Raw genomic sequence first — 14,150 nt, forward strand, 5'->3', positions numbered from 1 at the left:
GGGCTGGCACAGATAGACAAGACTACCTCCATTATTTATTTATTTTTTTCCAAGTGAAAGGCCCAACTGCTGTCACTCCACTTTAGTTGGTTTGGTGTCAAAGGAGGTCTCTATTGCAGAAACCCTGAGAAGCTTTGAGATGATCAAAACATTTGCAAATAGTGTCTTCAAAAGTCTGATACCACTCTCAAATATGTACGTGAAGCTGGAGCCAGCCATTGATCAGCATAGCTTAGCATAAAAATTTGAAACAGGGGGAAACCGCTGGCCTGGCTCTGCCTAAAAATGCCAAAATGTGCCTACCAGCACCTCAAATGCTTAAGTAACACGTTATAATTTGAGCCTGAAAATGACATGTTTTGCCAGTGGTTTTGTGGTGGACTATTTCTTGCAGGCGCAGTGACTTGTGGAGTCTCTGCATGCACCTCATAATGTTTTTTTAACCACTGCACAAAGCCCCCCTCATCTGCAGTTGCTAAGCTAACAGTATTGTGAGTGTGTCTTCATGTTACAGATAAGAGTGGCAGAGATCTTCTCATCTAAATCTTGGCAAAAAAAAAAAAAAAAAAAAAAGTAAATAACCATATTTCCCCAAACATCAAACTAAGTAATGTGCATTGAAAGCTCCCAAACAAGATCTGTGCTGTGAGCTGTGGGCACTTCAACATAACTTCAAATCAGGAGTGCAGCAGCTTGGCAGCACAAACAAACAAAGCACAAAAACCTTCCTTACAGACACTAAATGGAGATGAGGAGCAGCTGGCAGGGCAGTCAACCAATGAGAGTTGATTAGTGATGAGCCACAGGTGCGAAAAACAGGAGAAGACCGAGGACATCTGGTGGACAGGTTAGGAATGACACACACACAGGCAGGACAAGGGAACACGAGAGAGGCCTGAGTGCAGGAGAGTTAAAGGAATGGTTCGACGTTTTGGGAAATAACTTTGGCTTTCTTGAGGAGATGAGAGGATTGATACCACTGTCAGATCTGTACATTAGTATGAGGCTGGAGGCAGAGGGTGATTAGCACAGCTTAGCATGGACATTGGAAGCAGGGGGAAACAGCGAGTCTGGCTCCTTCCAGCAGTCACAAAATGCATCTACCAGCGCCCATGAATTTTACAAATCAATAAGTTATGTTTAATCTATTAAATCTGTACACAAATAGAAATGTAAATAAGGTCAAGGCTGCAGTGGTGGCTCTTTCCTTCTGCTGTAGTACTTGAAACCTCCCTTTTCCTGTTCCTGTGCATGCAGTTTAGAGTCTTAAATTATTTCTGAAAGTGTGATCCAGCTATTGTCATTCCCCCATTTACCTCACACTGAATGAGAAATATATATTCTTAAGCTTCTCTTTTTTCCTGTTTGATTCTTAATCAACGTGGAAATTGCACAGAAATGCTCAATTAATCACATTTTAGCATCCTTGTGTGTTTGACATTAGATGGCAATCTTGCAGCAGCCGTTCCAACATATCTTAAGTGTTACTTTAAGAAAGAGATATGTCATTTTTCCAGTTTTCTCTGAGGTAAAGTTCAGTATTACAGTGAATTGCATTGTGCATGTTTTTACCACTGAGGGGCGCTGATGTGTAGGCTGTAGAATTGAGTAACCCTGCAAGAAAAGTGAAAGAAAAAAAAAAGTATTTGCAAGAACAAAAGTCTGTAAAGCTGAAGTCATTCAGACAACACAGTAACTCACCCACTGAGGCTTTTTTATTATTTCACTGATGTGATCTCATGGTGCTGTGTGTTAAAATGGTTAAGTGTGGAGAGAGAGGGAGAGGAAGACTCAGTCCCACCAGCTTCACTCCTCCTCTGCCAGCACACATCTGCTGCTGAGGAGATGGGACACTGATCCAGAGAGGAGCGTTTAAAGCCTTGAGGATTGCTCTGCACAGCATGGCTGAGTCCATCAGAGTGCTGTGAGAGGAGAAAGTGGGCAAAAATCTCCAACTATTGACCTTCTCTTTGGTTGATCTGGTGCTTTCTCTTAACCTTGGGGTGATGTCCCAGTGCTGGTGCAGGCAGGTCCTGCTCAGTGTGGAACTGGGCATGCTGGTGGCGGTCCTGGTGGCTGGTGGTGCAGGACAGATCCATGACAGGAGGGAGGCAGGGTCGTCATGCTACGGAGGATTTGACCTGTACTTTGTTTTGGATAAGTGAGTGCTCCTACTTTTGCTTTACAGAAGAAGGCTTTTAATGTTTGGTGCATGACTCATCTGTGGTTGTTTTGAAGACACAGGTGCAAACAGTCAAGGGTCATGCTACTTGCATGAAAAATATGTGCTACTGTACTATAAGCAGCAGCTTTTAGCTTGTTGATTGTAAGTATTGGTCTAAATCAAAACAGCACAGGTTTCAGGCTCGCTACAGAGAAAAAGAATCATGTGAGTGACACGAACAAAGACTTGTCAACCCAGCTCACACATGTATATGCAGATGAACAACGTATGTGTATTTGAACTTTCCTTTGTGCTCAAGGTAGCATGTTAGAGAGCTTTGCTGAAGGTTAAATCAGAAACATTCAGTCATCAGATCTGTTGATTTCTTGTGGTTCAGTGTGTGGCGTGCATCCACCACAACATTTCAGAGCTCCACCGTTTTCCAGTTGTTGAATTGAGGAGTAAACCAATCAATAGCATTGCAATTCAGTGTCACTCGGCCCTCAACAAACCAGGGCTGCAACAAAGGATAAGTTTCATTATTGATGAATATGGTTTGGTCTATGAAATACCAGAAAATTGTGAAAATTGTCCATCTCGTAGGGTCCCAGATGACATCTTAAGATATCTTGTTTTGCCTGACTGACAGTTAAAAACCCAAAGATATCCAGTTTGCAATGACATAAAACAGAGAAAAGCAGCAAATCCTCATACTGGAGAATCTGACAATGTCTGGCACTTTTGCTTGAAAATGACTTAAACTATTAAGTACTTATCACAGCAGTTGCAGATTATTTTTGTCTAAGTGCTTGTGCTCTATTGACAGTACTACAATATTTGAGTTACAAACAAAGGAGCAGATTTCTTGAGGCTTGAATGTGAGCGCAGTCATACGGGTTAAATTACACCGTCCGTTAAACTGTCATGAAGCTAAGATGAAGCCCCTGAACAGGTCACGTCGAGTCATGTGATGTTGTTTTGCAGGCCCAGTCATAGTCAACATTGAGTACGAGGAACTTAAAAGTAGTATGAGCTGATGGTGTGTTTACACAGTGATGAATCGCTTGCAAAGTGCTCATGCATTCTCTTCAGTGATAAAGTGCACTGCAGGGATTCCTGTTGTCCAATTGCGGCCACGTTTCACAGACAGGAGTCCACATCATGTCCCAGCTTCAGCTCTCTCACTTTACTCTGCTGAACCCTTTCTCCATTGGAGCCAGATGTTCCAACGATCCCGAGTTTTTGGCTGTCTGTGCACTGGGACTCACATCACAGGATAAATGAAAACATAAGGGTAGCGAGAAGAAGAGGAGAGGCAGTGCAGTGTGAGAAGAAGCTGCAGAGCTTTTGCATATTTTGCCTCTCGATTCTATTTAATTACTGACTTCTGGTCTAAAAGCTTCCTCTGATTGTTTTGTTGAGTCTGCACCTGTTTTCGAAATCAGGACACAACGTGAAGCTGAGCTCACCCGAGAAAGCGACGTGGCACTTCAGCTTTTGCTTGGAATTTGAAAATGAGCTGTGAAGCCACATGTGAAAAGAAGAAATATTAAGCATCAGCACTCCAAAGGAAACACAAAGGCTAATATCTCTCGCTCTATGTGAAGTTTCACTGTGATGAATGCAAAAATGAGCTCATACTCCACCTATTTACCCCACATGTAAAATGATGCAACAGCAAAACAACTATGGAAAAGCAGCCACAGTTTAACAAATCATTAGATTTTGGCATCTGAACACATCACAAGACTTCTACATTGTTTGTAACTCGTGACTAAATGCAGTACTTTTGATCGGGTGCAGGTATTTTACTACAATTTTGATAATCAATTAGTAATTTAAATCAAAAAATGCATAAAATAGCCAATTCCAGTTCCTGCTTATCTGGGCCTTATATGATAGTAAATATCTTGGGTTTTGAAGGCAAAACGAGCAACTGGACGATGTCACTTTGGGCTCTCTGAACTTGACATTTTATAGACTCAGAGGATGAATTAATGATCATTAGATGCAGCTCTGTATTAAACTGCAATGTAAATGCAGTGCAAGAATGGTCCAGTCTCACAAGCCTGAAGCTTTGAAGAGGTTTTCCACCCTATTGTGCATGATTTCATTTTGTACTTACAGTTAAAGGGCTTGCAAGAGGTCCTTTAACTACATTGAAGTGCAGTACTAAATCACGTACAAAGTACAGTGTTTTATATAGTTGCAACTTAACCTGTGATTGCTTATCATCAAATATATCCACAGGAGTCATGAAATTAACCGTTCTGACATGTTGCATGACAGAAACAGAGAAACTGGAATTATATTTTCATGAATCAGTAAGATCGTTAATTGGTCTTCCTTCCTTCGTTCTTGGTCTCAGGTCAGGCAGTGTGCAACACTACTGGAATGAGATATATTACTTTGTCGACCACCTGGCTCACAAGTTTATCAGGTAGGTCCACACACAGACATCAGGTCTAAAGAGAAGACAAAAAATAATAGATTATGAGACGTGACAGTCGCCTGTTCTTCTTTTTTCCAGTCCTCAGCTGCGGATGTCCTTTATTGTATTTTCAACAGAAGGAAGGACTCTGATGGCACTAACAGAGGACAGGTACAAACAGACACAGCCTCACTCAAACATTAACATGTGGTATTTAATAGTTTAATCCTGTATTTCAATTAATATGCATTTTCATTCTCTGCAATGCGTCGCTGATCAGAGAGCAGATTCGGGCCGGTCTGGAGGAGCTGAGGATGGTGCAGCCAGGCGGAGACACCTTCATGCACAGAGGTTTTCAAAGAGTAAGCCATCTGCTAAGTCAATGGGAAACTAATCCTGCTCACCCAACCCTGGCATCTAACTTTTGTTAAAATGAGACTCGTTTAAATTTATAGCCACTGACGCCTCAAAACTTCTCCCGCAGGCCAGCGAGCAAATATACTACGGCACTGGAGATGGTGCGTAGAACATTTTCCTTTTTAACACTTAATCAGTCCCTCTGCTCACTGAGTGTTATCCAGTCATCAGAAGTCATTTCAAACAGATGGAAGACTCATCGGAAAGAAATAACAAAAACCTCATCTGCCCTCTCCATCACATGACAATTGTGTTTTAAGATATGTTTTCGAACGGCACACACTGATTATTATTTTGAAAAATACATTTAGAAAATGACTTCCACTGGAAATAAAAAAGATTTTGTAACATCATTTAAATGTCTGATTTTGTCCAATCTGGCTCTGACTTTCAGGTTACCGCACAGCCAGCGTTATCATCGGCCTGACGGATGGGGAACTGAGGGAGAATCAGTTTGACCTGGCACAAAGAGAGGTGACGTGAAAACCAGTTCAGCTTTGCAGTGAATGAATGGTGCACATTTAAACATCATATTAAAACATGAGTCAGTGCTTAAAACAGAGTTTTACTTAATCTAACTTAAAGGGTAAATCCTCACTGGATTACAAATGGCAGGAAGTGTTTGCAGGCTTGTTGTGCTGGTGGCCACACCCCCGTTAGTGATGTCACTGCAGATGTTTTCCAGCAGCTGTCAATGGCAGTGGAAAAAGTTGAAGTTTGAAGTTCGGGTCCATAAAGCGTAGTCTCCCCACTGTGATTTAGTGAGCGTTCATCTTTTCGCTGCAGCTTATTTGTCATTTGTTTGTTTGTCTAATGTCTTGTTGTAAATCAGGCCAGCAGAGCGCGCCAGTTGGGCGCCACTGTGTACTGCGTGGGAGTGAAAGACTTCAATGAAACTCAGGTAAATCAATCTGTCAACCAATAAAGCAGCTAACCAGCAGAGGAATACAAACAATAGGACGTATAAAATCATCCAGTCACGTTTCTTGACAGCTTTCGACGATAGCTGACAGCAAGGACCACGTCTTCCCTGTGAATGATGGATTTGAGGCGCTGCAAGGGGTCATTGATTCGGTACGAAAGACACAAGCATGAAAGTGTAATAACACAGAAAGATGCATGTTTGTGATTACATGTTTTTATATTTTTATTTTTCTCTTCAGATCCTGAAGAGATCCTGCATTGAGATCCTTGCTGTAGAGCCATCCAGCATCTGTGAAGGAGGTAAAGAGGCACAACCACAGAGGAAACCCCCAAAACAGCCATGACTACATGCTGAGTAAAACATAAATGAAACAGAATGTGATGATCAGCTCATCCTTTTTGACATATACTCAACTGAAAACAGTACAAAGACAATGTATTTAATGTTTTTAACAGCATATTGACCGATATATTGATGACTCTACACGAGCGTCTTCAAAAACATTGTACAAATCGCACAACCCACTTTGAGGAGATATGTCATGAATGCTCACTTTTATCCCACTTCAGAATCCTTCCAGGTGGTCGTCAAAGGAAATGGTTTCCTTCATGCCCGAGATGTACAGAAAGTGCTCTGCAGCTTTCGCATCAATGACACAGTTACCTTGAGTAAGTACATACTCTAACGTTTTCATTCACATATTTTAGTTCTGTGGTATTCAACACTTGGTCTCAGGCACTAGCTTCAAATCTTCTGCAATACAGCACAATGTTTATTTTGTTAATTATGCTCCCATTTAGAGTAAAATAGATGATAAAGCAGAGTGTGCTTCAGGTCGCTATCAGGGCACGTCTTCAGGTTCTCAGTCAGGATAGAGGCTTAGCAATGAGTAGTAATATGGTCACTACTGGTTCCAAAATACCAAGATGGCCATGACCATAATGCCAAACTTGAGGCTTCAAAATCGTAGCACACAAACCAATGGGTGACATCACACTGGGTTTACGTTTGATAGTTATAAACCCACATCAAATTATCACCTGACTCTGCAGTTCCTCTCAGCTCTGTGGAGCATGTTAGCATTTTTCTGCTAATTGATTTGGTTTTACAGCCTGCAGTGCTGTATCTCATATGTACATTTTTAATAGTGGATGGATTACACCAGTTTATCCAAATTGTATTACGAAGCAGAGATCTAAATCATAGGTGTGTGAATCCAAACATCACATAAAATTCATCCAACTATTAATAGACAGAATAGCAAAGCAGCAGCTTTTCAGCAGCCATCATTGTGCAAAGTTTATTTTGGCCGACACAGATAGGGATGGGTTGGGGGGAGCAGCTCTTTGTGGCTCATGATGATTTAAATCCCCGTCCTCCCCCAAAAACCATCAGCACCATCTTGCTTTGGATCAGCTGGTTTAACGCTCAGCGCTTCTCAGATGTCTAAAGGGGAATGTGGATCTCATCAGCGACGAGCACTGTCTTTGCGCACACTAGACACTCACTCAGTCAGGGTAAATAAACCACAGCCCTCCCTCATTTGCTTCATTTTCCATAAGGAGAGGAAGTCCAGGAATTTAATAACAAAAAGAATATTTTGAGGCTTGAATGTACTGAAGTTTCAGGACTGGTAGAGAAAAGTCAAGGGAGGTTTTTTCCCTTTGCATCAGTTATACTATTTTCTAAAGTTATTTATCTTAGGACGCACATTATACTCTCATTACAGCATATCATGATGCACATTTTAACGTTAATTCTACTTCCACAGTGAAAAGACCTTTGGTGGTGAGAGATGTCTACCTTTTGTGCCCTGCTCCCGTTCTGGAAAAGCAGGGGACGTAAGTGATTACTGCTAACTGTTCACAGACAAGGGCGTCTGGCTTAAATTAGACACTAACCAAAAAAGTAACTTCATGTCAGCATCACAGTTTCGTGACCCACAACACTGCATTTCTCATGATAGTGGAAGCAATCAATACAATTTTCACAATGCACAGCAAATTATGTGAATTTGTGTGATATCTTAACTTAAAATGGAAAAAGCTGATATTTTTCATTCATAACAATCGTTGTCATTCACTCACTTTCAACAGGTCCGCCACTCTCCATGTCAGCATGAACAATGGCCTGAGCTTTATATCGAGCTCTGTGACGATCACTGCAGTCACCTGTGTAAGTGCAATACAGAACAAGATGGTAATAACAAGCTGAACACAGTAAACTCTGAACTTCAGTCTAGACTTTGACTTAAGGATGCTGAGTGTTTCCTCCTCGCTACCAGCACAGTAAATCATGTACTGCATTATTTCATAGCTGGCCAGAATCATAGCACCACAGAAACACTTTGTTACCAAAGGCTCTTTAGTTCCTGAAGGCATCAGCAGTTTCTTTCAGTTTATCTCCTGTCACACACGTCTGCAGCTTCAGCAGCTTGACCTCCTGCCTCAGTTTGATGCATTTCATTAGCGATCTTGACGCTGACGAGATGTTAGAAAAATTTAAAGCAATCCATAAGGTACTCTGCAGAGGGAGTCTGCTTGACTAGAAATACACATAACATCATTAAGTACGAAATTTCTCATGGTGTTTTTGTCATTTTGTCCAGCTAACGCACAGCTCACTGTGACCACAGAAATCAGTGGTTGCAGCTCATACTGTTCATGTCCTCGTATCTACTTTCTGTTCTAGTCTGATGGGACCTTTGTGGCCATAGCTCTGCTCATCCTGATGCTCCTGCTCACCATCGCTCTGCTGTGGTGGTTCTGGCCCCTCTGCTGCACTGTGGTACGTCAGCCATCTTGGATTTTCTCAGAGTGAAGAACATGCCAAGGCGCACCAGCCATTCTGTGATGCTTACAATACATTTCATTATTATTATTTTTTTTGCAGGTCATTCATGAGCCGCCTCCTCCAGTAATAGAGGACATCTCTGTAAGTGTTTTTTCTTCACCTCTTAATGACAACATGACACCCATATTAGTCTCTATTTGCTTCAAACATGAGTACTGTTTTCTTCCTCTTTAGGATGATGAGGATGGTTTTCCCAAGAAGAGGTGGCCCACAGTGGATGCCTCGTACTACGGAGGACGAGGAGTCGGGGGCATCAAGAGAATGGAGGTAGAAAGGGAGAAAGGCAACCTGTAGACATATATACAGCCAGCTAATAATCATGCAGATGCGTGTTCACTATTCCAAATGTTCATACTGTACACAATAGAGTTATTATGTGTATTTAATTAAGTACATTTACTCAAGCACTATACTCAGGGACAAATTCAGCTTACTAGGGGTCATAGGAGACAGTATAAATGAGTCTGTTAGAGCTGGAAGATGATACAGGAATAGCTAAAACCAAAGAATGGTTATAGCTACACACGTGTAATTCATTTCATTTTCCTTTATTTAACCAAAGTATTTATAAGAGAGACCTGGCCAAGAGGGCAGCATAAAAAACATTGTTCCAACAGTTAATGCAACACAAACATAAACAGGCTGAAACAACTGTCACACAGCAAAAGAGTTTAGACATGAGTTTTCCAGACTATCAAACAGTGCATTTAGGAGAAACACAATGTCTTAAACATCTCAAGCAGATCATTATTTTCACTGTGTGACTTTCCCACATTGAATCTACATTGAACCATCATCTCTTGTTTCTGTATATATGCTAGTAGTGTAGCAACATTCTGCTTCTTTCAGTATTAAATATGAAAATGTTTAAATAGAAACAAATGTAGGTTCAAACCAGCTTCAGGTTCTTTGAGGAAATACGTGGCAATCTTGAATCTCCCATTTGGCCATTTGGGAGCTGTTGAGAGACGGGAGCGAGATCAGACACAAGTACAGCAGGAATACAAAGGGCAACAGGAAGCGACTCATTCCTTAAAAGAGATGACTATGCAGGTCCATGCTGGAAGAGACTGAGTCACTTTATTGTTGTGGCGAGTTTGGAAGCCAGTGAGAGTTGAGATGTGGCCATCTGGCCCCTAAAACTGCAAGGACAACAAATCTATGAATGTATGATAGAAAGAGCTGGACTGTTTTAAGGCCCAGAGGCGAAGATGTATGTTAGCTGCTGAATCATGCAAGTTTGCATGATTTGTTTGTTGTGGTCTTAAGAAAAATGAGAGATTGCCTGTCAGTGAAATCTTCTGCAAAGGCTTGCATTTTGCTGCATAAGATGGTGAAAGTAATCATCTCAGTTTCTGTGAGGAAAAGAAGGTGGAAAAGCAGTGGAAAGAAAAGTCATGACGTCAAGAGAAGCAGTCAGACATCTGAGCTGCACGATACCCGAGAGCAGCCATCAGTTGAGCGTGAGGTGAACAACAGAAATGAGACGTTTGCAGGTCTAGAGGGACCATATGTGGCTGTTGTCTAAGAGGAAGAGGGTCAAGGAGACAGAAGTCAACCTCTCGGCGTGAAGTGCTTTACAGACTGCAGTGCAGTGCGGTCAGAGGGGTCTATGCTGTGAACTTGAAGCGGCACCGCTTCCAAACAGAGCAATGGAAAATATGCACAACTTCATTTAAGCGCTTTCTCTGCCAAGCTAAAGCCTTTGTGGCTTGTCTGTGGCAGCTGCGACGGAGCAAATCCCAGTAATGAACTTCCAAGGTTGCTTTGACAGTACTGGTTTCACTCTTGATATGATGGATCATTCCTGACATTTGTGTGACATTTGATATTTGCTTTTTTTTTTAGTGGCTCTGAAAGCATCAAGGTAATTATGTTGCCAAAAAAAAAAGCTTTTTGTTAAACGTTCTTTTCCCTTGAGTGTGCAGACTACCTGTGTCAGTGGCTCTCTTGGTGAATTTTATGTTTTATGCCATAAAACAGGTTCAAAGGGAACTGCTACAGTACATGTTCTCTCAGAGGTTTAAGAAAAATGCCAAATCTGAAACTGTGGAAAATAAATTGACGCAAGTAAACTTTGAGGAAAGGGAGCCAACTTCTGTTTTCTTGTGGTTTTCAGGGGACTGGGTTTAATCAAATTCCATGTAGACATGCTGCGAACATCTGCATACTCAAGGAAATATGAGGAGTAATCATTTATATATGACAATTATGCAGCAAGTTGTTGCAAAGTTCAATATTATTTACAACAGTTTCAGTCATTGAATGCAGCTGCAGCGGCAGTGGTAGAATGTTGCATGTTGACATGCTCAAAATGACAATGCTGAGATGCTGATGCCATGTTCACCATATCATTCAGTTTAGTGTGTCAGCATGCTAACGTTTGCTAATTAGCCCTAAAAGTACAGTTGATCCTGATGAGCCAAAGTTTTCCAGGTATTTGGTCATCAAGACAAATTAAAATTTTTTACCAACCAACCAATCAACAGATCAGTATTGCCATTACTATAGCCACACTGCTAACATGGTTAAAAACGGTGGATTTGGCAGCAAGAGTAACCAAATGTGATGGTTGATGTATCTGTAATATTCCTGTTTTAAACAATTTGACTAAATGAATGCCTCATATCTGTGGCTGCAGCGCTGAAAGCTTCTGCTTCTGTTCAGGTCCGATGGGGAGACAAAGGGTCAACTGAAGAAGGAGCCAAACTGGAAAAAGCTAAAAACGCTCGTGTTGTGATGCCCGAAGAGGAGTTTGAACCAGCACGGCCTTACTACACCATGCACAAATCTGTCCGCCCTCAGAAGTGGTACTCTCCCATCAAGGTTTCCCCCGTTATTCACTTTTTTCTTTCACTCTAATTGAGTTATTTATTCATTCACACAGGAATTCGTTCTACTTTGATCTTATGTTTGAGTCTGTCATTGGTGACCAGATGTCTCTCTGTGACATAGATTTGGTTTTTAAACTATATTAGCTTTGATATTTTATCAAAAAACATTTTAGCTCAGGGTCCACTTCCAATTTTAAACACACCTCATGCTCCTCGAATGTCACTGAATGTATTTCAAGTCATGGAGCACATAATGTTAACATATGTCATATACAGTATGATGCCTTTTCCAGACATTTTAAAACTAGTTTTGTCATTAAAGACCTCCTCCTTACGATGGTGCCCATCCACCATAACCTAAAATATATTTTATTTTCAGTGTTTCTGGCACTGATGTCTTACCAGGAAATAGTTAACAAAATTGGTTTCCTGACATATTAGTCAGCTGGATGGATGGTAATAAGAACCAGACATGAACTGAGCTAACCCCTGAATATGGAATCGGTTGAGCGGGTGTTATTCCTGATAAAATACATTCTTTGTTTATCTGTCTCTCTCTAGCATGTAAAGCCTCCAATGCAAGAATCAAAGAGAGACATCTGGGGCTCAAAGTGTCGCAAATAAACACGGCTCAGTCGTGTGAAGGACTGTTTTTGCTGCACTGCTGGCCAATGCACACAAACTGTGTGATTATTCTGGCTGTTCTCAGAGATCGTTGCTATAATATACCATTTTTTATTTGTACTGTTGTCAAATCATCTTTCTGCAGGGCAAACTGGATGCTTTGTGTGTGTTCCTGAGAAAAGGCTATGACAGAGTGTCCGTGATGCGACCTCATCCTGGTGACAAGGTGAGATAAGTCGGAGATAACACAGTAATCAAAAGTCAAAGCGTGACGCTGTGATCTCCCCTATGGAGTAATGAAAAACAGCATCAGCTCTTTACAGCTGTAAGATGAGCACACGATCATTCAAAACAAAGCAATTAATGGGATTGTGAACCAGCTATGTCAACTCTTGGCAGGCTGACGTTTAAGAATTTGCCAGAGCTTAAATTCACGACCTTCGGAAATGAGGTATAAGGGAAGTTTGGACCAAAGGACGCTGTAAAAAACAAACTAAAATCTTATCTCTGTGACATTAACCACAGTTATTCCATGGAATAAACATTTTGAAAGAGTCAACACATCAAATTATAAGAACAGTGGCTTCAAAGAAACCCAAAGACTGGTGTAGTGAGTAGACAAAGATGAAAATAGCAGCAGTATTGTCTGCAGGAATGCTCCTGTCTGCAGAAGTCATTAGGAGTGGATGCAGCCTCCCTCCTCCAGCTCCCAGCGTCAGCACGGCTGGGCTGGCAGGAATGCTGTTTCCTTCCATGACACTCACTAACAGAAGAATTTCCTCTTTCCATCTGTTGAAAGTAAACCTGCCAATCGCCGTGCCACAGATTTATGAATTTTACATGGAGCACACTGCAGTTTCTTGTCTTTACATCCTGCATTGCACAGTTAAGATGGTCAGAAAAACAAGCCTCTGCAGCGACCTGTGGCCTTTTTGCACACTGAACCAACTTTTGCTGTATTTCAGGGCAAGTGCATAAACTTCACCCGAAGCAAATCCTACCCTCCGCCTCGCTATCCCATCTACAACCATCCTTCCACGCCCGTGTACACTTTGCCTCACAGCTACCAGCGTCGTCCATCAGACGACAGCCACCTCTTCCATTTGCCCCCTTCGCCCACCTCAACCCTGCCCCCTCTGCCATCCACTCCTCCTCCAGCCTCCACCAGCCCTCCCATGTACACACCACCTCCAAACAGAGCCCTGCCCCCGGCCAACATGAGCCCAGCTTCTGCGCCCCCCTCTCCAACCGGCTCCCTCCCGCCTCCACCTCAGGGTCCACCCCCGTGTAGAGCGCCTCCTCCGTCACGCCCTCCTCCACGCCCCAATCATGAGAACCACTGATGATGATGATTAGAAAGTTGAGGAGGAGGGTCAGAGCTCAGGATGGAAACCTGGACAGACCTTCTCACTGTGCCTCAGACTCATGTGTGAAAACTTTCAACATTTAAGTCTGTTTTTCTAAACAAGTGGCTCACGTATGATGTGCCATGAACTAAGACTTTTTTTTTTTAAGTCTAGAAAGTGAATATTTAGTGCAGCAAGCACAGCTTTGGCTTTTAAATGCTATCGGTGCTAAGCAATTTATATTTTTCACACTTCTTCCTCATATCAAATCAGACAAATTGGCATCGCTATGTGCTATGGAGTGGTACAAACTTACATGTTAAGCTTTGCCTGATGTATATCTTTCGACCTGAAACTAATCTTCGCACAGAGAAAAACAGTAATCACGAGTTTAAACAGCAGAAGATCCAGTGGCTCAGCAACTGCGTCATGTGTTTTATACATGCAAGTCTGTATATTTTGTGAATGAATATTCATTAAATCACAGAAGTATATATGTATAACATCATTTTGCATTAGATGTTTGATTTTCGTGCGTGATGAAAAGATATTTCTG

The 14,150-nt window shown here is 41.8% G+C and overlaps 1 protein-coding gene across 2 annotated transcripts; it reads left to right on the forward strand.

The window, feature by feature from the left end:
- Positions 1-1,883: 1,883 nt before the first annotated feature.
- Positions 1,884-13,607, forward strand: antxr1b (ANTXR cell adhesion molecule 1b). Of its 2 annotated transcripts, XM_076758500.1 has the most exons (19): positions 1,884-2,161; positions 4,533-4,604; positions 4,695-4,766; positions 4,876-4,957; positions 5,080-5,113; positions 5,407-5,486; positions 5,845-5,913; positions 6,006-6,086; positions 6,176-6,236; positions 6,507-6,605; positions 7,709-7,778; positions 8,034-8,112; positions 8,629-8,724; positions 8,830-8,871; positions 8,965-9,057; positions 11,458-11,616; positions 12,394-12,474; positions 13,214-13,293; positions 13,417-13,607. In XM_076758500.1, the coding sequence occupies exons 1-19, from the start codon at positions 2,007-2,009 to the stop codon at positions 13,589-13,591; spliced, it is 1,680 nt and encodes a 559-aa protein (XP_076614615.1). In that variant the 5' UTR covers positions 1,884-2,006; the 3' UTR covers positions 13,592-13,607. The 2 variants fall into 2 exon arrangements, with proteins under 2 accessions (XP_076614615.1, XP_076614613.1); XM_076758498.1 differs by having other exon boundaries at positions 13,214-13,607.
- The last annotated feature ends 543 nt before the right edge of the window (positions 13,608-14,150 follow it).

This window comes from Chaetodon auriga, chromosome 19, assembly GCF_051107435.1.
Source record: "Chaetodon auriga isolate fChaAug3 chromosome 19, fChaAug3.hap1, whole genome shotgun sequence".
Taxonomy (NCBI): domain Eukaryota; kingdom Metazoa; phylum Chordata; class Actinopteri; order Chaetodontiformes; family Chaetodontidae; genus Chaetodon; species Chaetodon auriga.